General features: G+C 39.3%; 2 protein-coding genes across 5 annotated transcripts; both read left to right on the top strand.

Moving 5' to 3' along the window:
- The first annotated feature begins 248 nt into the window (after window positions 1-248).
- On the top strand, window positions 249-8,851 carry rel (REL proto-oncogene, NF-kB subunit). 3 transcript variants are annotated; one of them, XM_027022614.3, is made up of 10 exons: window positions 262-369; window positions 936-956; window positions 1,843-1,982; window positions 2,095-2,243; window positions 2,882-2,973; window positions 5,352-5,492; window positions 6,352-6,456; window positions 6,716-6,931; window positions 7,132-7,233; window positions 7,339-8,851. In XM_027022614.3, the coding sequence occupies exons 1-10, from the start codon at window positions 363-365 to the stop codon at window positions 8,169-8,171; spliced, it is 1,806 nt and encodes a 601-aa protein (XP_026878415.1). In that variant the 5' UTR covers window positions 262-362; the 3' UTR covers window positions 8,172-8,851. The 3 variants fall into 3 exon arrangements, with proteins under 3 accessions (XP_026878416.1, XP_026878415.1, XP_081580800.1); XM_027022615.3 differs by lacking the exon at window positions 936-956 and having other exon boundaries at window positions 249-369; XM_081724674.1 differs by lacking the exon at window positions 262-369 and having other exon boundaries at window positions 390-956.
- Window positions 8,852-16,674: 7,823 nt separating this feature from the next.
- Window positions 16,675-22,856, top strand: pdlim1 (PDZ and LIM domain 1 (elfin)). Of its 2 annotated transcripts, none has more exons than XM_035531867.2 (7): window positions 16,675-16,919; window positions 17,767-17,918; window positions 18,438-18,522; window positions 19,366-19,550; window positions 19,982-20,127; window positions 20,336-20,453; window positions 21,257-22,856. In XM_035531867.2, the coding sequence occupies exons 1-7, from the start codon at window positions 16,827-16,829 to the stop codon at window positions 21,441-21,443; spliced, it is 966 nt and encodes a 321-aa protein (XP_035387760.1). In that variant the 5' UTR covers window positions 16,675-16,826; the 3' UTR covers window positions 21,444-22,856. The 2 variants fall into 2 exon arrangements, with proteins under 2 accessions (XP_035387760.1, XP_081581271.1); XM_081725145.1 differs by having other exon boundaries at window positions 16,865-16,975.
- The last annotated feature ends 555 nt before the right edge of the window (window positions 22,857-23,411 follow it).

The raw sequence follows: 23,411 nt of genomic DNA, 5'->3' as shown, positions 1-23,411 counted from the left end.
AATGCAAAATGTGCAGTTTGTCATTTTATGATCTCATGCACGGGTTCAGTTTTGACTTTTGCCATGACCTTTATCATTCATTTTTATCATCTGAATTAAAATACTAATCTGAGGTTCACTTTTACCGTTGTAAATACATTTACCATTACTAACTTTCTGCCGTTTCTTCTGACATTAATAAAATAATCTACACGTGTTATTTATAATTTGACTGCGCAATATACAATCTGTGTGGTAAAAAGGAGAGGGGCGTGGCCGACGTGCGGGGAATTCCCGGGCGTCTTGGATTTTGGAGCAAAGCTTCACTCATTCACTCCAGACCTGACGCACGTACAGTAAGGTGCTACAAGAGTGTCCTCGGAATGGATGGTGAGTAACGGTGTTTGAAGATTTAAGTAGATACACTCATTTGAATCGGTACTTCGTATAGTTTTTTCTTGATAAACAGAATGAATTGCGCTCCACACCCTTCCAAAACTAACGCAATGAGTTTTTAGAGTGATCGATATTGACCGTTTAGTGGCTGCACTGATCAGATTGTTAGTGAAGTATCATATACAACTAGCTTGTCTAATATCACGAATTTTCCGAGTTCAGTAGCTTACTTAAAGAACCAGATAGCTAGTTGGTTCATTACTTTAATGATTTCTTCCTTTTTCACAACTGAGAGAGTGTCGTATAGGAAGAACATGAAAAGGATTTTTCATATTTACCCTTATCAAAAATTAGTTTCACATTTTCGCATAAAGGTTCATGTCTAAGTTTACAGAGGGTATGAAATCCATGACTGACAAATCCATACCAGGAAATCAAAATGAGGAACCTGTCAACTGTTTGTTCAAGTTCCCATTAGACGCACTGATAGGAAATGTCTTAATTTTGCTTTTAATTTACGTATTTATTTAATGTATTCATGATTTGTTTTTCTTGTACAGCTCATTTTCCCGTACTGAACAGTAAGTTATTAATATGATCACTGCCTTGCCAAGCGTTGTTTGTTTTAAATCTACAACTAACATGCTTTTTTTTTTTTTTTTTTTTTTTTTTTTTTTTTTTTTTTTTTTAATACACACACACACACACACCTTTTTTTTATAACTACTTCCCTCTTTTTGCTATGGGTGGTTTGCTGAGTTTGTCATTTCCTGTGTTGCATGCAGAGCAGGTATAAGTGAGTGAGGTCAGCTCTGTATAGTCACTGCACTACACTTCCTGTATCTGTCTCATGGAAAACTGGAGTGTGGAGCCTGAGTGCACACCACCTCATGCTTGGCATACTACTGCAGTTTGGGAATCCTGTTTAGTAGGATTTGCTAAAAATCTCTCGTGTTAAAACGAGAAGGCATAATGCCTGGTATGCTTTTAAAAATGTCAGTGTGTTTGTAACAAGAGAAAGAAAACAGGAACATCTCTCGCCACACACCTGTCTCCAACATCTGTGTCCAAGCAGGTGTGTGAAGAAACCTTGATAATCATAATCTTACTCTGTGGTCTACTGACAGGGGAGAGTTTGAGTGGTGTATACCAACAGGTGTAGCATGGGGGAAATTATTTGATTTTAGTTTGTGTTGGCTGTGGTTGTAATCAGGTTCTGAGAGAATTTCTGTGGTCTGCAGATGTTTAGAGTTTAGCAGTCTTTCTTGTGACCTGTAACTTCCAGCTAATAGATAATCTTGTCATTATGCTTCTGTTAAACATTTTTGTATTGTCTTTTGTTTTGCAAAGGGGGCTGTCCATAATTCTCACTGTGTATTCATTCTAAAGCTTACAGATGTAGACTGTAGATTACTGGAATGAAAATTGTCTTACCCCTGTTCGCTGTCTGTCCCCATTTCTAATTAGTGGGAGAGCCCTGTGTTCAGATCTTTGAACAACCCAAACAAAGAGGAATGCGCTTCCGATATAAGTGCGAAGGCCGTTCAGCAGGAAGCATACCTGGCGAGAGAAGCTCGGACAATAACAGGACATACCCTAGCATTCAGGTACTGTACAACCCCCTCAACTGTCTTAAAGATTCCTACAGTCCTTTTCTTGTCATCATTCCTATGCTGACAGGTCTTCCTTATCTAGCTTCTTAACTCTCTGCTGATTTAGATTTTGAATACCTGTGGGAAAGGGAAAGTGCGTGTGTCTCTGGTGACTAAAAACGAGCCGTACAGACCACATCCACATGACCTGGTGGGAAAAGACTGCAAGGATGGTTACTATGAGGCCGAATTTGGACCCGAGCGCAGAGTTGTTGCGTAAGTTTACACCACCAACTAATTCCACCATCAACACATTACAACTGTATGAGCAGAGTCTCTTTGTGACCTTTAACTATAGCTAAGCATCTGTTCACACTGCACCATACAAACTTCTTGTACATAATTTTTTTCCAGTGCACAGGAAGACTAGAAAATACGTTTCTGTTTTGTTTAGAGTATCTTTTTGTCGTGTCGCCATTTCTTTCTCAATGAGGTTAAAACATTACTGTGCTCCACATCAGTCATTCCTGCCCGCTTTCTTTGTGGAGTTTAATCTCAGAATGCAATACACCCACCTAACACACAATGTGCATGCTGCTACAGATCTCCTTAAAAGGTCTGTCCATCTTTTTTTAATATAAAAATTTGTTTTAGGGAAGGAAAGCAGTGAGGGAATTCCCCTAGTATGCAAAATGTGTAGCTAAGAGCTGCAGTATACTGTCCAGCCCTCAAAATAATCTGACTATCCATCTCTTATGGTTTAAAATTCTAGACTTCTCTAGAAGTAGATTTAGTTTGATTAGTAGTGGTATTTAAATTGCTGGCAGCATTTAACTATGGACTGTGACCAATCTATGGACTTTCTCTTTGAGAATATGCACTTAAATTAACTGCCAGTTGATTTGTTTCCCCAGCTTCCAGAACCTGGGTATCCAGTGTGTAAGGAGAAGAGAAGTTAGGGATGCCATTATGCAGAGAGTAAACCGAGGCCTCAACCCTTTCAATGGTGAGATCTGATTCTAAAGTTTTCCTTTTTGTATTAATGTATCAAGTAAATCAACCTTACAAATAAATTCAGATCAAGTCTCTGTAAATCACTACAACTTACTTACCAGTGACTTCCTTTTGATTACTGCTGTAATTACTGTGTGTTCAGGCTGCAGTGGTATCAGTAGGGTAAGAGAAGAGAAGTCAGTTCTCCTTTTAGGCAATTATGTTGCACAATTGTCTGTGCTGTTGCATGGCATGTGATCAGGGGGAATTTATTCAGAGTAGGAATAGTGTAAAAATATTTATTTATGTTGCTTAATAGGAAGTAGAAGCTATAGAATTGTTAATTATATTTTTCAAAACTATTAAGTTGTGATGTTAGTGTTTTGGAAACAATTGAATTTTACATATGAACAATACAGCAAAATATTATAAAATTGCAAAAATACACAGGCATCAGTATCGTCATGGTATTACTGTTGGCACACTCAACACAAGGGTGTAGGTAGAATCCAAGGTCCTCTTAGTATCAGGTTGGCTCTCGTCATAGAAGCTCTGTAATGATTGTCAAATAATGGTTTTGGCTCACACTAAAATGTTCTTTACAGCCTTCAATAATTAATGTTCTTTCTCAGTATGTAGTTAGTGCCTTATTCAAGGTTCAGTAACACAGAGGTAGAACAAGGATCTCATAAAGCTCATGTCTGAAGCTGGTGAAAGAAGGCCTTTTTCTCATCTGTTATGGATTTGTTATCTGTTATGGATGCTTTGGCAGCACAGCATCCAGATTTCTTTAAAGGTGCTATGTTGCTGTGGCTTGTCATACCTCAGTGTAGCCCTAGGGGCTGGACGCAGGAGACCATTCATAGAAGGCTTCTATCTTGGAGCCCACAATAGCACTCAAGCCCTGGTAGCCCCTCATGGTTGGGGAGGCTCTCTGAGTGTCAGGTTGTCAGTGGAGATGGACATTTCACAACTGACATTGTCCTGTTAATACTTCCTCTTGGTCACTTTGTTCATCTCCAAGGTGGCTTGCTGATCACTCTCGCTTCAGCTGTGAGAGTTCAGCACTTCCTGAGATGGTGATATTGGCCCACTCATCTGCTCCCTAAACTCAATAAAATTCATTCTGTTCAGAGGTGTGACACATTTAGAGTAATCTACCATACTGTGTATAGAATGAATAAAATAATTCTTCTGGTTACCTTTATAGTACTGATATTGCTTTTGATATTAGTAGTTGCTTTGGTCATGTGAAGGGAAGGACCTGCCAATAATGATCTCACTTTCATTAATGCTGTCCCGCTGTTAGTGGCCTGTTAGTGACTCATGCAGTAACAGCATATGACTTGTAATGAACTTTTTTTGAAAATCTAGGTAATATCTGACTGTGGCGGTAATGAATGTGAACATGATTGGCTTTGGTTTAACCTAACTGCATAGAAGATCAGCTATTCTCTAGCTTGCTCTCTCCGTCTATGTCTGGTACACCCTCTCTGTGCAATTCATCTCCCATCTGCCTACATTAACCCAAATGTTCACCCTCTCCACACCCACAAGAATTGTTTGCTCATCTATGTGTCTGTCTCTTTATGCGCACACACACACACAAACATGTATATACACACCGATATATATATATATATATATATATATATATATATATATATATATATATACACACACACACACACACACACAAAATGATGCATGCATACAACCTCTGCATTTTCACACTCTGCCTCTATTCTACACCCACTCACCCTCACCCACCTACTCTCTGTTTATCAGTTATCGGTCTACCTAGCTGTGTGTTTCTGTGTGTGGGTCTCTCTTCATGCACACCACATCTCTCTGTCTATCCACCTCTCCCTCTCTTTTTCCTAAGCAGAGGTGGGGCTCACAAGGTCAGGGTAGCAGCCTCTGTGCTGCTGAGTCGTCATCCGTCCTCGGCCCCTCTTGGTTTTCGGTTCACTGTAATATTTCCACCTGCCATGATCTCACCTCAGGCTGTCACCCGCACGTCACAGCAGTCAGCTATGAAAGAGAGAACAAGTGGGCTTGCCATGCACGTACTTCACACGCATTTTGTGTGGGATGTGCGTGTGTGTGCGCGTGTCTCTAGATGTTCACCCATTGTGCGTGGGCACGTCTGCAGTGACATACCTGGGGATACCGCTGAGTAGTGTTTGCTACAGTATGACGTAGTGTTGCTCAGAGATATTCAAGATTATCCGAGATCGAATTAAAATAGTGTATTGGCTGACGCTGGATTTTTCTTTACTTGCCAACCTCTGACTTTCAACATCTTCCTTATGATGAGAACAGAAAAGTACAGTGAGGTCTCACTGATGTATACTAACATTACTTGTGTGTGTCTGTGTGTGTGTCCAGTGCCCCGGGAGCAGCTCTTGCAGACGGAGGAGTATGACCTGAATGTGGTGCGTCTGTGCTTCCAGGTCTTTTTGCAGGATGAGAGTGGACGCTACAGCATCGCCATACCTCCTGTCATCTCTAACCCCATCTATGACAACCGTGAGTAGCCACCAAACACATCTCCCACGGTGACTGAAGAGCACTGGAGTCAAACAGATCCTGGCTGATTTGGTTCATTATCTTTGTGATATGCTGAGATGTTTAGTCTGCCCTGTGGTTCATAAATAAACTCTGCATTAGCTTCCAGAACACCGTATGAAAAAATGAAGCATCGGGATGGGTTTTTTTTCTCGGTTTTTGGATGCTTCAAAAGGCAGACTAGAGCTTTGGCCAAGTCTGTCTTGTATAATGTTGCAGATGTCATAAAGCAGTCACTGGTATACATCACAGGAAGTGAAGCATAACCTCATTCAGCACTTCCTGAGTCTCTAGCAGTGTGCGTTCAGTGCACAGCGGAAGCTAAGGCTTTTTATGGCCACTGCACCTGTCCACACTACAAATGCAATCACAGAGGATAAAAGCAGGGTGGAGCTGAGGAAGGCATTTTTTTAGGATGTTGGGAGAATGTGTTCTTCAGGCCAAGTAAGAGGATTGAAAAATATCATATAGTAGTCAAATCTGAACTATACCTAACACTGTTCTTAAGACATGCTAAGCTCCCCCTCGCAGACACCTTTGCACATAAGAACTCAAAAGCGGAAGTACTAATCAGCCGCACCCTGCAGCTAGAAAACAGGACCTGTCTGTCTGGTGTAGACTCAACTGCTTCACTCACTTCCTGATGCAGCAGAGAGCTTGGGATTTTTGACGCTTTAACCAACAGTTCACAGTGACGCAGGAATCTCCAGCCTTCTCGTCAGCTCATGCTCGTCTTTGTTCTCCTGGTCTCCCGGTCTTATGTTAAGAATACTGCGTTGACCTTTTAAGCAGTGACCTCATTGCCTTCGTTGCTCTGCAGGGGCCCCAAACACAGCTGAGCTGCGCATCTGCCGGGTCAATAAAAACAGTGGCAGCGTGAAGGGTGGCGATGAGATCTTCCTTCTTTGTGACAAAGTGCAGAAAGGTAGAAACCTTTTTTACACACCACCTAGAACGATCCTAAATCATATTTTTCAGTTTTCATTCTTTCATCCACAGTTTTCACTCTTTCATCCATTTTTCATTTTATTCTTTGTTTTTCATCTTCTCTTCACACTGCAGTGCAATGAGGCATTCATGAATATGCAGAGCCATGCTTTTTTCCTCATGCCTGCTGTTAACACACCACTGCGTCATCCATCCTTCCCCATCCCCATCCCTCCATGCTTTATTCCTCACTCTAGATGACATAGAGGTGCGCTTCTTCACCCAGACCTGGGAGGCCCGTGGCTCCTTCTCCCAGGCAGACGTGCACAGGCAGGTAGCCATCGTGTTCCGCACGCCTGCCTACTGCGACACCTCCATCACGTCTCCCGTCACCGTGCGCATGCAGCTGCGCCGTCCCACTGACCAGGAGGTGAGCGAACCCATGGAATTCCGCTACCTGCCCGATGACAAAGGTAAGACATCTTTTGCATTCACTTAAACTTGGCCCTTAAAGTTCCATATTGGACGTGTTTCACATGGATGGTCAAATCTGCAGCTGTTATAACTGTATTTGCGGTTACAATAAAAAAAACAAACAAACCCTTAAAGGGTGCTTGACAACTTCATGCTGAAACTGCTGTTCCCAAGTTCAGAATATGTTGATTTCTTTCAGATCCTTATGGCTGCCGAGAGAAGAAACGCAAAATAGAGAATCTGATGAAGTCCTTTTCCAGTTTTCCGCCAAAACCAATGATGCCCCAAAGAATTAAAACTGGTAAGGAACTGGTCTTTTTTTGGCAACATTTAAATAATGGTTCGGATATTTAAAAAGCCCCACTCACTGCTGGGTATAATATTGTCCTACATTCATTTTCCTCAGAGCCAACAAATTACTATCCAAAGCACCCTAGCACTGGTATGATGAGACAAAATCAACAAAGCATGTACAGTAGTCCCTATCAGCCTCACCCCATGGTGACCTCGTCTTCGGCTTCTCCAGCTCCAGCACCGTTCAGTCATGCACAGTGGCACGGTTCTTCACTTCACTTCAGCACAGCAAGTAGCAGCACAGGGCCCAGTAATGGGATGGCTATGCAACAGCTGAACCCGGTTAACCCAGCTCCCACCCTAACCACTACAGGGGAGAGTGGAAGCAGTCTGCCTTTACTGAGTTCAACAGATCTGGAGTTTCTTGACCAAGGTCCTTCAGCCAGCCAATCCCAGCAGGAGCAGCAGGAGCAGAGCCTACTTCACCCCCAGCAAATTCTCCATAGGAAGGAAGCCCTGCCTGCAGGGGAAGGCGTCTGGTACAACAACTTCGTCTCACCAGCTCCAGGGACACAGAATGGTGCAGCAAGTACAAGCGGGGTTATGGTGATGAGCTACCCATACAGAGAGAGCCAGGATGGCAGTGAGATGCTCCAGAGCCTGGTGGTCCCTCAGACAACTCTTCATTTAAAACAAGAGCCTCAAGGGCAGAGTAACCTGACCATGCTGGGTCCTAGTAACTCCAACTCTGACTGCACACAGTCTTTCACTGTGCTCAACTACCCAACTGCCAACGGTAGTGGTCAGGAGACGATGAGACAGGCAGCCAGTGGTGCAGTGGGTGGGCCAGGGCAGAGAAACACCCAGCATCCTTGCTATCCCATCAGTGGAATGGTACATGAGGGCAATCTGGATGGCATGTCTTGGCCCTTCTTTCCAGAGTAACAGCACCCCACAGTTTGGTGGAACAATACAGAGGACATCAAGTTCGTCATGGATATGAATATGAAATGTGTTACATTTTGTTTGCTGTTTTGAGATTTGGTAACCAGAACCATTATTTTGCTAATATAGGCTCTACTATATGCTTTATGTTTTACTTTTATTACCCCTTGATCAGGTGAGCTCATTTAAGTGTGAAGCAGCAATTACTGTAGGACACCACTGTGGTATCGAAAAGGCAGCATGACTTTAATGAACATTTATGTACATAGATGCTGAAGGTCATATTTGGGAATATTCTGGAAAACTTGTCCAGACTTTCTCAAGTGTGGCAGAGTAAGTCTGTTCTCTGGAACTTGCAGGGAGTGTCAGACCCTGGGTAATGGCTATGTCATATTAAGCAATCCAAAGTTCTCAAAATACTATGTTTAAAAAGCAAGATAGCTACATACAGCCTTTGAAAATAACTAAAGATATGTTATGCCTTTAGAACACAATGTTGATATTTTTCTGCTTGTTTTTATATGAACTGGCAAAGAATGTTTTTGTTGCTTATTCTGGTGAGGTGTACTTGTTTCAGCTTCACAGTGAAATCAAGATGGTTTTCAAATTGACCTTTGTACTTTTCTGAATGCATTGTGACCTTTGTTTTTTATACAATAAAATGATATTCAAATAAAAAATTAATTGGGTGCTATTTCAGAGAAAACTTAGTGATGTTGAATTTATTCCGAAAATGACTTTTTCAACCTGCTTGGTTTGTCCACAGTGGATTTATCAGTCATGTAAATGGAGGTTAAACTGGTTTAGTCCACACACAGGTAAGTAATCTATAACTTGGGGGGCGGGTTATAGCCTATAAGGAGAAGAATCTAATGCTTAGACACATTTGTTTTGTGGTTATCTAGTCCTTATGAAGAGCCAACACACCACTATGGTGCCAATTGTATACATGATTATATTCCTGAAACCATTCAAAACGAACAATTTTTGCATTGTGACGGTGCATTAACTTGCTGCAAGAGGGCACTGCCATTAGGGAATACCGTTGCCATGAAGAGGGGTGTACTTGCAACAATGTTTAGGTAGATGGTACATTTCAAAGAAACATCGACTGGACCCATGACAGGACCCATTGTTTCTCAACAGAATATTGCTCAGAGCATCACAATGCATTTGCTGGCTTGCATCCTGGCGCCATGTCTTCCCCAGGTAAGCAACATGCATGCACCTGGCCATCCACACATACATATACGTGTATATTTATATATATATATATATATATATATATATATATATATATATATATATGATTATGATTATTATTAACATCTCGATGGTGTGTATACATAGTGTATGTATATGAAAAGGGATATATAAAAGGATTACACATATATATATGGAGAATGAAATGGCAGTTTGAGAAAAAGGTATGTTTCTACCAATATCCTTCTGATATGAACCTGCATATTGATTTTAATAGGGATTAATAATGTATTAATACATAAAAATACATTTAAATAATGCACAATTAAATTGTTACACTCTTAGGACTGATGGTGAAATGTAATGTCATGATATTTTTTTTAACCACAGATTACCAAGATCACAAGACCAGAGATTTACACTCTGCCCTTGAGATGTTGTAAATGAAGGGATGACCGTTCTGTGTTCCTAGACACTTCCCCTTGCAGGCATGCCATCCTTCCTGTGGAGAGGCTGCTGAGAGTGCAGTAGGCTCTCCTCTTGCTGAGACTGCTGGGACTGATGCCCTCCTGTATTTAATGTGGTACATGTAGTGATTTCCTGAGTCACAACGATGCCCGATGCATTGTATAAATGCAACATGAATTTTCTTTTCGAGTTGGTCAGCTGCCTGGTCTCTCTTGCAATTCTGGAACGTTTGTCATATGACCCTATGAAATAACCCAAAATCTTTCATTTCACTTTCTCTTTTGTTTGATATTTCTTCTGCATTCTGAACATTTTAAGGAACCTAAACGAGGCACAATGATTCGAAATTTGATTTTCCGCAAATAAACAGTATGGAAGCTTTAACTGTTGCACCTTCTCAATGCCAAGATGTACAGACATCACTAATAATACATTAACATGATACATTAACACAGAACACACCAATACATGTAAAAAAAAAAAAAAAAGGGCCATGGAACCAAAATAAATTTTAAAATGTCACATTTCAGGGTGAATCTTAACTATCTAGCTAGCTAGCTATCTCTCTCTCTCTCTCATATATATATATATATATATATATATATATATATAAATTCAAGATTCACCCTTACACTCTGACATTCACGTTTTGGTTCTATGGCACATACCACTAGATTAGCAAGATAACAACAGATTTGCAGTTAAAGTACATAAAATGGATTTAAAATTTGATGTTCACTCATAATATATACATTCCTTTGCTTCAGGCTGTTGGAATACATCTGAAATCCCCTGAACCGCATGTCTGAGGGGCATAAAAATATAAGGATATCCAGATCGTTGCAGTACAAGGGCAGACAAGTGCGAGCACAAGTTTACTGAGGGAAATGGCCATCGACTGAGTCCGATAGCTGGTGGAGGGGAGCATTTCTCCCTGAGTGGTCTAGAAGCTCTGGGAGCTGCAGTGTGTGTGATTCTTCTTTTATGACACACAAACAGGATCTGGCATGTTCCCTAATAACCTCCTGTTCAGTTTAGTAGATGGGGTTTGTTGAATCACGTCACAAAGAGCAATGAAGATATTTTCACAGCACATGGGCTAATGGTTTGGAAAGGTTTGTGATGGAAAAAAAATTTGTACTGTCAATAAAAATAAAGGTTTACATACAGGGTGCAATTTATCAAATAATCTGTGAGTATAAAATGAATTGTGTGAATTTAAATATACAATGGCTTTGTTTTATGGTACCACAGAAGATTGACATGCAGATTTTAGCAAGGTGTACCACAGTGTCTCAGAAGCATGCATAAATTGTTTTAATAATATTTTATGATTTTATGGTTTTATTGTACAAATGTCTGCTGCATTAGAAATGATGTGTTTCTGTGTACTATTGTTCTACTCACCTCATATGAATCAGCAAATCTGAAAAGTCCTTTCCTCATCAATGCCACTGAATTTAGGGCATACATCGAGTCTCCTTTTTGTGTCTTATTAAGACGTGCAGTTTAAAATTGCAGCTTCCTGTCTGTAGCACAGCAAACCACAAGCAGCAAAACAATCCCACCAGGTGCAAGGCACAAACACAGAGACAAATCAGCTAAAGGGTATTTTCCTTTTTTATTAATTTGTCCATATCATAGAATGCAGTTCATTAAATATGGAGTTTGTTTAAATGAGAGAGTTCCACTGCATCTGTGTAGCCAAAATCAGGTAAGAGGTATGCTTGTTTTGCTTTGATTCCATTTGTAAGCTCTAATAAATAAATTTGTAAGCAACAAATAAATCTCAAGACAGAGAGACAGTGACTATGAAAAGGGCTACAACAAGGATCCAACTGTTATGAAGTCCAAAATGGAAAAAAAAAAAAAAAATCTTCATGTTTTTACTTTGCTGTTATATGCATGTGTGTGGGAGGGGAGAATCAGTATAGTCTGTAGGCATGTTATTAAGGAAGACTGGTGAAGTAATTTCTCAGTTTACACATGTTGGAGTGGTGGGGGGGGGGTATGAATTGTGAATGAATTGTGAATAGCAGTGCCTTGGAACATTGCTAGGGAAAAAATATAATCACAACCAGTTCCTGTCAGGCTCCGCCTTGTGCTTCGTCACAAACCCAAACGCACACACATTACTTACGATGGTATCATAAATACCTGCTCAGTGTGTGCCACAGTTCTTTCTAGGAGAATGAGGAAGTTAGAGGATCAGGTTACACTATGCACCCAGGGTGCATGAGCCCAAGAAAGACTGATTTGATGATATAAAGATGTGCACGTCTTTATCGTGAACAGCACGTCATGGAGTGATGGGCAGCCAGAATATTAAACCTTTCATCTTTGTTTAGGTTATGGAACAGTGTAATGCATTGCTTTATAAATAGAATTAATATATCTCTAGATTACCACAGGCTTTTTGTCAAATTCCTTGCCATATGAGACTTGATTTATTTGAGAAGTCTATGATGCTGTAGTAATAGTCTCTCTTCATTTTGGTAAAAATGAATCATCCTGAAGCTCTACCTACTGCCTGCTTGCTTGGCTGTGAGGCTTACCTCTTACAATGAATCTCAGATTTCATGGCACAGGGAAAATCCCAATGTTTTGCAGGTAGCTCTGACAACAGAACATTTTGTATTTGCATTCTTCTGTTCCATTTAGCACAGAATGCATTTTTCTATGCCATGAAGCACATATTTATTGTTTCAAAATTCTAATTCCTGAAAAGATTTTCAAATGTTTTAACAATCTATTCTGAGAACTTAATACATTTAAGGCAAGACTTTCTTTTTACATATGAACTAGCTAGCAGTTTCAGGAGGCCTAAAATAATTGGACAAATAGAATGTTGTTTACCACTTCGTCACAAATCCTTTGCACTTGATGTTTGGCTAAGCAATCATACATCACTAAGTATCTTCCCTGCTGATAGACTTTTAGGCCTCTAGGCTATTTTCAGATCCTCAGTGGAGTACAGATGACATGGCTATCTTGGCCAGTTAAGAACATTTCGGTTTTTGGCCATCCGGTGAGTTTTGAGGCAGTTGGTTGGATCTGAGCAGTTAAGATTATTATGTATACTGTATACTGTATTCTGTATTATTCTGTATACTTTAAAAAATTCATCAGTAAGGACAAGTGAGCTAGTACTACTGCCAGATACACATGCACATGCCACCATACTTCACAGATGAGATTATGGATTGTTTCTTTTTCTGAACTTTCCTCATCACTCTGTTAGAGGTTATTTCATCCATTTATAAGATATTGTTTTAAAACAATTTTTAAAGTACCATTTAAAATTATACCTGTTCTTGAGGCTACCAGTGGTTTTCATCTTATATAGCATTGTTCATGTTTTCTGTGCTCACATCCTTGATAATATGTTTCTGATTGATTTTCCTCAGATTTTTCAGCCTTGTTAAGCATGTTGTCCTGGTATTAACACAGCTTTTGTCTTCATATAACAGGACTGTATGTCATAGACAGATATTACATCTAAGATCAACTCTAGAGCCTTTGTTAGCTCACTCATGAATGACAAAGCTTGCCAAAAACAACTGAGCAGCCAATTGTTACTTATCATTACTTATGGTCACCCGCAATGTCGTTCCTACCCAATCCATTATGGGTGTACATACACTCTAACTGAGAGTCAGCACTTTAACTTCATAATTATTGTTTTATCTCATGCTAATTCTGCTACAATACATAAACTAAATTAAACTTGTGTCACTGTCTAATTATGTACAGATTGCCCTGCATGCTGTGAATATCCTCACAGGTACAATGTTTTCTATGACTTTTGAACGAATCTAAAAATTCTACTAACTGGCTTTTTCTATTTAGAAGCCAATAGGCCAAAAGTAATGGAAGAATCATCTGCTAAATCAGATTGTCTGCAATCTGTCCAGTCCTAAGAGTTATATACAGGTATTGATCGCTTAACATTTACAAAGCAAAGCCAACGTTCAAGTGTTTGAATAGTTATTTTCAGATTGGATGTTGTGATTTTATTTAACATCATTTTCTATTAGATAAATGTGACTTTGATTTTAGCATCAAGTATAATTTTAATTTAAACTCAAGCAAACAGAATTTGACAAATGTATGTAATTGTATATACTTTTTTCTAAATTGATGATGTTTGGGAAATATTCTTTGTCTAATATGGTATAATCTCATGATAAATTGCTTGAATTTGACAAAATAATTCTAAATTTTGGAATTTATGATTAAGTGAATTGTGTTCCCTTTCCATCAACTTCAGTATCAAATTGATTAACTGTGATTTCACAGCTGCTCTTTGGCCTTTATTTAATGACTTTATTTTTGTATGGATTCAGCAAAAGACCCATTGACAGTGCCACTTCTTTTTCACACTCTTTAGATGGCATTTTACATGTAAACCTCTAGTGTGATTTCAAAAAGTCTGCACCTGCTCACACAGTGGTCAATCCCTTGTGCGTCAGAGCCTGTGTATGGAGGCTTAGTGGGTACAAGAGGGTGTAAACACAGTTCAAAATGTCAATGTAAGCCCTGAGCTCAAAAAAAAAAAAAAAAACCACAACCATCAAACTCACTTTCATACTCACACTCTGACATCAAATAAGAGGTTTTAGTTTCCTGTCCTTCCTACCAGGCCCCAGACCCACACATTATCATCAAAATGTCTTTTAGTCAGAGAATACCAGTGAGCTGTGGCTGACCAAAATCCAGACAGAGCACAGAACTCTTTAACCTGCTCCTCCTCACTACCCAAATCACATGGTTCACTTCTGCTTTTCATCTGAATACATTTTCCGAGAGGAACCACAACTGCATGCACACCTGCCAAAAAGAGATCTCAAACAAAATATAACATCCCTGATTTTATGGGCTGAATGACAGTAGTGTCATCTATTGTTTAAAACATTAGTCTCACTTTTTACACTGTAAGAAATGCCATTCTACCGTTCATATGCTTCATAGGTTTTAATGAACACACCAAATACCTCAGTTCTGTACAATTACATGTTTACACTTATTTAATTGCATATTAAACAACTATTTTAATGAATTATTATCAGTTGTAGTTGTTCTCCTGGTATTCTTTACAATGCAACCATGAAAAAAGACAGTGGAAACATAAGAGCTGAGTCTGACTTTGGTCTTGGCAGAATGAGCATGACCTCTGCTGGCTGAAATAAGTCATCACCACTGTGTATGTGAACCCAACACCTCAGAAAAGGGGTCTCCTACCTCACTGGGATTAGATTAGTGTCATTACTGTCCAAATTACAGTAATACGTTTTGGTTAGGGAATTAATCAAACTTCACCAATCTGCTATACTTTATACAGTATACAATCTGATAGACTATACTGATACTACAGGCCTAAATCAGAAAAGGTTGGGGTTGTAGTATCAGTATAGTAAAAACAGCGATTTGCAAATTCTCTCTGACCTGTATTACACTGAAAACAATACAACATCACATTATTTGGCACAGTAATTTGGCACAGTCAATAAAGCTCTTTAAACTTCAATGACTGGCCTGCAGTTGTCAGACAGGAGTTCAAGATATAAATTCAGTCTGTCCCTGTCTATTTAAACTGATTGTCTGGTTAGTGACCAAGCTAGCGAGATTGTTATCTGGTACTTAGCTAATTGTAGTGATCCAGCTAACCAGCACATAATCAGTTAGCTCTGCAGTCATATTAGCCTGCCTACTAGTCCACTAGAGTAAGGTAATTTAGGCTTTTTCTAAGACTAATACAAATGTCCCAGATTATAAAGTGACCTATCCCAGATTGCCAAATTCAAGCATAATTTTTTATTGGTATAAAGAACACTAATAGGTATAGAATTATTGATTTGTCTGATCACAACACATTTCCACCATATGATGGTCCATCCCTAATGCCTCGGAGCCCAGAGGCATTGAAGACGTGGTTAACATAAGGATTCCTTCTGGCACAGTCCAATTTTAACTGTCGTTTGTGGATGCATGCATTGTAGTGCTTGATAAAGGTTTGTCAAAGTAATCCTGAGCCCATGTAGTTATATTGGTTCTAGAGGAATGACTGATCCTGCTGCAGTGCTGTCTGGGGGATCATCTTGCACTTTATGCACTGAAATTCCATCAGATTCCTCGAACCTATTAATTAAAGTATGCACCACAGACAGTGAAGTATGCAAATCCCTTCTTAATTTTCACTGAGGACCATTTTTGGAATGTGTTGCTGGCCTGAATGGCAGCAATGGATGTAGATTTTACAAATGAAATAAATTTGACCAGACAAAACGTCAAACAGCTTATGTTTGTACTGGATGCAATGAAATAGAAGGCAAAGTAAATTTATTAATCATGATTTGGTTATTTGTTTATTTATATATATTTTTTGCATTCTCCATGCCATCCCCTTTACTGTTGGTGATGTAATTAGGATAATCGTATTGGTGGGAAAATGCAGAGACAGAGAGAGATTATTTTACACATTTAGGTTTATAAATCCTCCTACACTCTCACATTTTTTGGATCTATTTGTCAGATTTTGTGTTGTGTATCCTTGAGTCTGGCAAGGACAGGCAGATTACATCATGGCTACAGATTTTTTGGTTTAGTTTAAACCAATGATCGATACGTCGAGAATGTGCTTCACAGTCCAACATGTTTCAATGCGCCCTGCTGCTGCCAGGAATTCCAGGTCGGGAGTGGCACATTCCATATCCTGGGATTTGGCTCTACCATAAATGGTAAGCTTCGATATGATGGCATAACGTCCCACCCCTACACAAAGATAGGAAACAAGTTCTTATCAGCAAGGACTTGAATCCATTCGCTCATTTTTACGCAAAAGTCCCGCCCCGTTCCAAAGTTTTACAAAGTTGCCTCCCTGGCCCATTAAAATTACAAGGAAAATTTCGTTTCGCACCGCTCGCTCGGACGTTAGCATATTAAGTCTATACAGGGTGCAGTAGTAAGGGGAAAAAAACTTTAGATATGCCACTGCGGGTTGTCATGCAAGGTCCTGGACCATGGGGATTTAGACTGGTCGGGGGCAAAGACTTCGAACAGCCGCTGACTATTTCACGGGTAAGTGCATCGTACCCAGCCCGAGTGCGGGAAGCTGTATTTCCCATGCGTTTTAGGTAAGTGCATTGTACCCAGCCCCAGTGCGAGAAAAAAATTGTATTCCCCATGTGTTTTAGGGTTTGTGTGGCTGTGGTTGTGGCTGTGGAAAAACAACGACTGGAAAGTCCAACGATCAAAACTTTCGAAATACGCCATGCAGCCGAGTCTATCTCGGCTCGTTAACGTTACATGAAAATGTCCATCCCTTAGCTAGAGACAGCTAGGCCAGACAAAGACACGCTGATCACATTGATTTGATTGACGCTGCTGGTTTTAAGGACATAATTTAACATCACCGCAAAAAAAGAGAGAATAGCTCGAATGCTCCTTCTGCCCAGAACCGTTTTGGTGGCATGTGCTAAGGAAACCAGTAATGTTATTAGCTGGCGTTACTATATTGGAGCTTATTGCTAGCAGGGGGACAATCAAGGGAGACTGTCCACTAGTTGGAGAGGTATTTTTAAATAGTTTTTTTTATTTATTTATTTTTTTTACTCTGATTCTGTTGGAATCTACACGTTTATTTTATGCGTGCATTATGAAGCCCGTGTATGTGCGGTTTAATTTGACCTGGCTCGTATCCGTTTCAAGATGACACGTCGTTTTGGGGCGGAAAAGGAGAGGCTGTCAAGTTGCAGAACTAATCTTATTTTTGAAAAGAGAGAAGTGAAGGTTTAGGTCAGGGGGAGTAAAATTCATTTAATAAGGGCATTTTGCAATTTTGACGTACAAGTATTTGATTGACATGGCAACACTAAAGTGTTTAAAATTCATGTAAGCCCAACTTAAAGTACTATTACTTCTCCAGGTCAGCCCAGGAAGCAAAGCAGCCCAGGCCGACCTTTGTATCGGGGACATGATCCTCGCCATTGATGGAGAGCCAACAGAGAGCATGACCCATTTGGAAGCACAAAATAAAATAAAGGGCTGCGGGGAAGAAATGGTCCTCTCCATTGACAGGTATAATGCTCTGTGGGAATGATGTTGGGGTTACTGATCTCAAAAACATCAGACACCTAACTTGTGCTATATACAGTGCATAGTGTTGGGCTTTTCTTGACTGTACATGTGCTTTACAGCCAAATCTAATCCCTGGAACAAAGGCCTACATGCCAGTACAATCACACTGCCACTGCTCAGTCTAGCGCCCTTTTTTTTTTTCTTTTTTTCTTTTTTTTTTTCTTCTTTTTTTTTTTTTTGCTCGTTTTCGATTCCCTGTGGTGGTTTTGTCACTGTCACTTGTATGATTAGTAGTTGATATCCTCTTTTTCTACAACTGTCTAGAGTATCTGAACATGGACTAGTGCAGGCCCTAGAGTTTCCTGTTATTAATATTCTCAAGTAAGCCCGAGCTGGTTAAAGTGAGCATGTTTCATTGAAAAGCTGGCTCATAACGCAGGAAAACATCAGACCTTTTAGAAACTGCAGGTTTTCTGCTCCTGAGTCATGTTTGCATGTCTGTCTTTTTACTTTTATTAGATCCGAGTCAAAAATGTGGTCTCCTCTTGTCTCAGAAGAAGGAAAATCTCATCCGTACAAGATGAAACTGGCATCAGAACCACAGGTGTGTGTGTGTGTGTGTGTGTGTGTGTGTGTGTGTGTGTGTGAGCTTAGCTTGCAATAGCTTATTGTGAATGGCTTATAGAAGGACCTTTGACCTGTTCCTGCCATTTTACAATCTTCTGTAAAGGCATGAAGAGAAAGATAATGATCCTACAAAGTATAGCCTTTTACATAAAGCATAAAACAAACAGAGGCAGGGAAGTGCATGTTACCAAAATGAAGTCATTGTTTATGCCCCAACAAACCATATCCATGGAGACCGGAGTTTGAGCCAAACCATGATGCAAGGCACTTCCTGAAGGCTAACTTGGAAATTTGAGGTCAAAGAGTGAGCAAGTCCTGGCTGTGTATGTATTTGTGTGTGCCTCAGGACAGGCATGTCTAACTTTTCAAATGCCTACTTCCTCAGTGGGAAAGTCATTTTACAAGATAAAGCGTTTCCGCTTTATCTTATAATGTGCAGGAAGGGTAAATTGCACTGGAGTACTTGTTTGTGGTGTAATGCTTTCCGGAATGTTGTTTTGTTCTGTATACTTTAAGGCGCAGAAGAGACTGGCAGAAATAAATGTTACTTTACTTTACTTTACTTATTTAAAATATTTATTTTGTTGTAATCCACATACGTTTGAAATATCTTTATTCTTGCTCTCTGGTATTTTTTTTTATTGCTATGAGTATACACCATCTTTTACCATCTATAGGTGTACAGATATTGACTGATTAAAAACACCAGCAACACTGCTGTGCCTAATAATCATTCTTATTGCACAAAATTGATGTATATTATAATATAGATATGTTTGTTTATTAACTAGATGATTCAGATCTCTTTTACTCCCTATAGGAAGTGAAACACATAGGATCTGCTCACAACAGGAGTGCTCTGCCATTTGCTTCGACTGGTTCTAAGGTGGTTACTAGCCACTACAACAGTCCTGCAGGCTTGTACTCTTCTGAGAACATCAAGAGCTTTAACAGTGCTGTCGATGTTGTCAAGGCCCCTCCCACATCTAGTGAATCCAGTAATCAGTAAGCAAGCATGGCACAAATTTCTGTTTCATTTCTGTGGTCATTGATTATATGTGGCGATGGTTACACTTGACAGTTAGTGTGTGTGTGTGTGTGTGTGTGTGTGTGTGTGTAATATATATATATATATATATATATATATATATATATATATATATATATATATATATATATATATATATATATATATATATATATATATATATATATATATATATATATATATATATATATATATATAGTGTGTGTGTATATGTATATATATTAGTGTGAATATTGCTTTATTATGTTACTGGTCTGTGTGACAGTTCTTTTAAATGTCTAATATTTGAGCTGTTGCATTGAGTTTGGGTTGTTATTTTTGGAACACACATGACTGTGTCTGTTATTCTGTGAACTTAGCTGTTTATATTGTCAATATTCTGCTCTAGCCCAGATCTCTCCAAATCCGTCCCAGCCAGACCACCAGTGGCTGCCGAATCGGAGGTGTACAAAATGCTGAAGGAGAACCAAGAAGCAGATGAGCCTCCACGCCAGTCTGCTTCATTCAAAGTCTTGCAGGAGATCCTTGAGACAGGTAGAACACCAACATATAATGAATGCACTTTACACACATCATTAATATATGATTGTTTTTCTAAACCTGAGCATCCCACTTGAGTGGCTTCCTATAATCCATTTCTTTTGTTGTAACCCATTATTTAGTCATACCACTGATATATTTCTGTGGAACTTTTATGTTGGTATGTTTTGGGGAAAATGGTGTTTTCTGGATATCTGTACAGGGGATTCAGAGAAACCCTCTGGCTTTAGAAGTGTGAAAGCTCCCACTACAAAAATTGCTTCCTCTGTTGGCAATGCTGAGAAACTATCTATTTGTGACAAATGTGGATCAGGCATTGTGTAAGTAAACCATTCTTGGAGCATAGAAAAAACATGTCCCAAATGAAAATCCTGTATGTAGCGGTGTTGTCACCCAGTGAATATTGTGATTTTATGTATTTTCATTCATATAGGTCAGTATAATTTCATTGACAATAAATGAAAGAACCTTGTCAGCCTCACTAGCCAAATCATCTGCATGCATAAGCTTTCTCCACTCACTCAGTCTTGTAATGGAGATCTGCATTCCATTGCACTGCATTGTGCCTGCATTTTGACAGCTAGCCTGCCTGATTTGGTTATATGAGTGGATTTAACCTCTTGGTTAAGGAGTAGACCCCTCACTCTTCATTTTGCCATGGAGACAAAAATATATCTTCATTTGCTTTCCCCCCCCCCCCCTTTTGCTTTTTTTGTGCAGTGTTTGGATTGAGACAAAGCAACAGTCTTTTTTTTTATGCAACTGTTATATTCTATTACTGGATAAAATAACTGTATTGCTCATCCTCCTAATGTTAAATTGTACACATCAGGCTTCTGTTCTCATTGTGGAGCAGCCACAATGGCAGTTTACAACAATTGCAGTTTAAGATTGATTTACTGTGATCAGACCTTAAACTACAGGCATGATGTTTGTACTGGGGACTGTCCTGAATTTTGTTGTGACATCTGGGATCTCTACATTTTACTAGACTCATTTTGTCTCTGGATTTAGTTACTGCTCCAGTTTTGTATTTTGTGTAGCTGCATGAACATGCATGTTCAGGGTTAAACTGCTCTTCTGTGCTTCAAGTTGCTACTGTTTGTTTGTTTTGTGAATATAGGGGAATGGTCGTCAAACTCCGAGATAAGTTCCGGCATCCTGAATGCTATGTCTGCTCAGACTGCCAGGTCAATCTGAAACAGAAGGGACACTTTTTCGTTGGGGACAACATTTACTGTGAGAAACATGCACGTGAGCGAGTGACCCCACCTGAAGGTTATGATGTCGTCACCGTTTTCCCAAAATAGATCCTTCTGAGAAGCTGCGTCAGATCTGCACACTTTCCTGTTCTGGGGAATCTTGCATAAAACATCTCTACCACTTAATTTGAGTAATTGTTGGAGACTTTTTGAGAACATCTGGATGTCAGTTACAGTATTTGGTTACTCCCCATGTTTCTTTGCAGCCTGTACATATGAAGGGATGCTAAGGCATTCCTTTGTAGTACTCATTCCATATGTGGGGTAGTAAAAAAAAAAAAAAAAAGTAAATATTTGGCACTGGATGTCTGGCTGACATGTTACAAAAAAAGTGCTAAGACTGAAAAAGACAAAGTTCCAGATTGCCTCAAATTTTTTGCACATGGGCTTTAAATGCTGCAGGGATTGAGCGTTGAATGTGTGAATAAGTCACTGTAGTAAACATTGGCTTTTTTGGCACAATTATTGTATCTAAAATGTATTTACCACTTTATCTTTTGGCCTCCCCAAAAAATTCAGGGATTAACCATTTTTCATTTTACTGGAAAGATTATCTCCAACATTCCGCTTTCTCTGGAAGCTCCATCACATGCCATTCTGCAGTCTCTAGTGAGTTTATTAGGGACTGAACTGTTTTATGTAAAGCAATATCTCTTTCTTTACAATAGCTTTGCTGCAACCTTTGTAGACATCTTTTTATGGCAACTCTTGCATCACAACTAGCATCATTTGTTTCAATAAATAAAGTATGTACATAAACATGAGTGTTTTTGAAGGGATCATACAAAGTACATAAAATGTTTTGAAATTGAATTATTGGAAAGACTGACCTTGATAAGAATGTAACATTTTTAGTGAATGTTTCTTCTTACTTAATACGTTTAGAAAGTTTTTGTTCTCTGTTCATCTGCAGTAGAAAGTGACTGTTCCAGAATGTTTGGGTGTTTTTAGTTGTGTGTGTGTGGTTTTTTTTGTTTGTTTGTTTTTTTTTAAAGATATTCAAGAGCATTAAGGACAATTAAATTAGATACTGTAAATATTAGAATGCTATCCACGATCAGCATGACTGTTACAGCAAACAATTTTAATGTTCTTGAATCATCAATGCACATGGTGCTGGGGCTGCTGGTGGCATGTTAAATGTGCTGGAAGTAGAGTGGGTGGAGCACCCATAGGTGTAGCCTGCTCACTAACACTAGTATACCTCAGAGATTCAGGACAGGCTTGTTGCTCTCAATAAGGAGTGTTGCTTTCTTAATAGGGATAGTTGGATCATTTTTCAAGAGGTCTTTTGTAGTTGAACCACTGCACTCCCAAGAGGTGTGTTTTTTTTTTGTTTTTTGTTTTTGTTTTTTTCCTCCATTTCTTGACAAGTAAAACTAAAATAATTATTTTTGAAAGTTTTCCCTTTAAATGTGGAAACCACACAAAGCTGTGAATAAAGATTGGGTGTTTTGATCAGCCATGCCTTTTCAGGCAGGGTTTGCTGTCTGTTCCTGACAAGCAACACAGTCATTACCCCCCCCCCCCCCCCCCCCCCCCCCCTGCAGCAGATGTGCTGATACTTGAATTAATTTTCATGTAGCATCATAACCTTCTGACGTTCTCCCTATAGCATTGTATACAGTATGCAATGTATGTTAGTTTAGTTTTAGTTTATTTATTGATTAGGTATCAGCTTGAAAAGGGCCAGCTGGTAAATAAATAGGCTAGCACAAACCGACTCCTTCACAAGATATAAAACAAGTGCTAATCTTAAAACAAACCAATGTTTTGAAAACTATCTTGACAAAGTCTCAACAAAGACGCTGACACTACCAGATCACTTCTTAGAACCCACACATTCCCTAAAAGAAGGCCTAACGACCACTAACGGGGTACCATAGATTAGAATGAAAAGTTAGACTGTACTAACAGAGTTCCTTAATGTGTTCCTTAATTTTGCAGTCTTAATTAACTTCAAAATAATTAACCTATGAACAGAAACTTGCAAAATCCTTAAGAGACTACATATTA

Source organism: Electrophorus electricus, chromosome 12 (assembly GCF_041902795.1).
Source record: "Electrophorus electricus isolate QZ-2024a chromosome 12, ASM4190279v1, whole genome shotgun sequence".
Classification (NCBI taxonomy): Eukaryota; Metazoa; Chordata; class Actinopteri; order Gymnotiformes; family Gymnotidae; genus Electrophorus; species Electrophorus electricus.
The sequence above is the reverse complement of the archived record's forward strand: the minus strand, read 5'-3'. Positions and strand labels throughout refer to the sequence as shown.

Coding starts and splice junctions, on each gene's coding strand:
- rel (XM_081724674.1), top strand. CDS start 914: ATGATTTGTTTTTCTTGTACAGCTCATTTTCCCGTACTGAACA. Junction 1,983..2,094: donor GGACATACCCTAGCATTCAG/GTACTGTACAAC, acceptor CTGCTGATTTAG/ATTTTGAATACCTGTGGGAA. Junction 6,457..6,715: donor TTGTGACAAAGTGCAGAAAG/GTAGAAACCTTT, acceptor TCCTCACTCTAG/ATGACATAGAGGTGCGCTTC.
- pdlim1 (XM_035531867.2), top strand. CDS start 16,827: ATGCCACTGCGGGTTGTCATGCAAGGTCCTGGACCATGGGGATTTAGA. Junction 17,919..18,437: donor ATGGTCCTCTCCATTGACAG/GTATAATGCTCT, acceptor TACTTTTATTAG/ATCCGAGTCAAAAATGTGGT. Junction 18,523..19,365: donor AACTGGCATCAGAACCACAG/GTGTGTGTGTGT, acceptor TACTCCCTATAG/GAAGTGAAACACATAGGATC.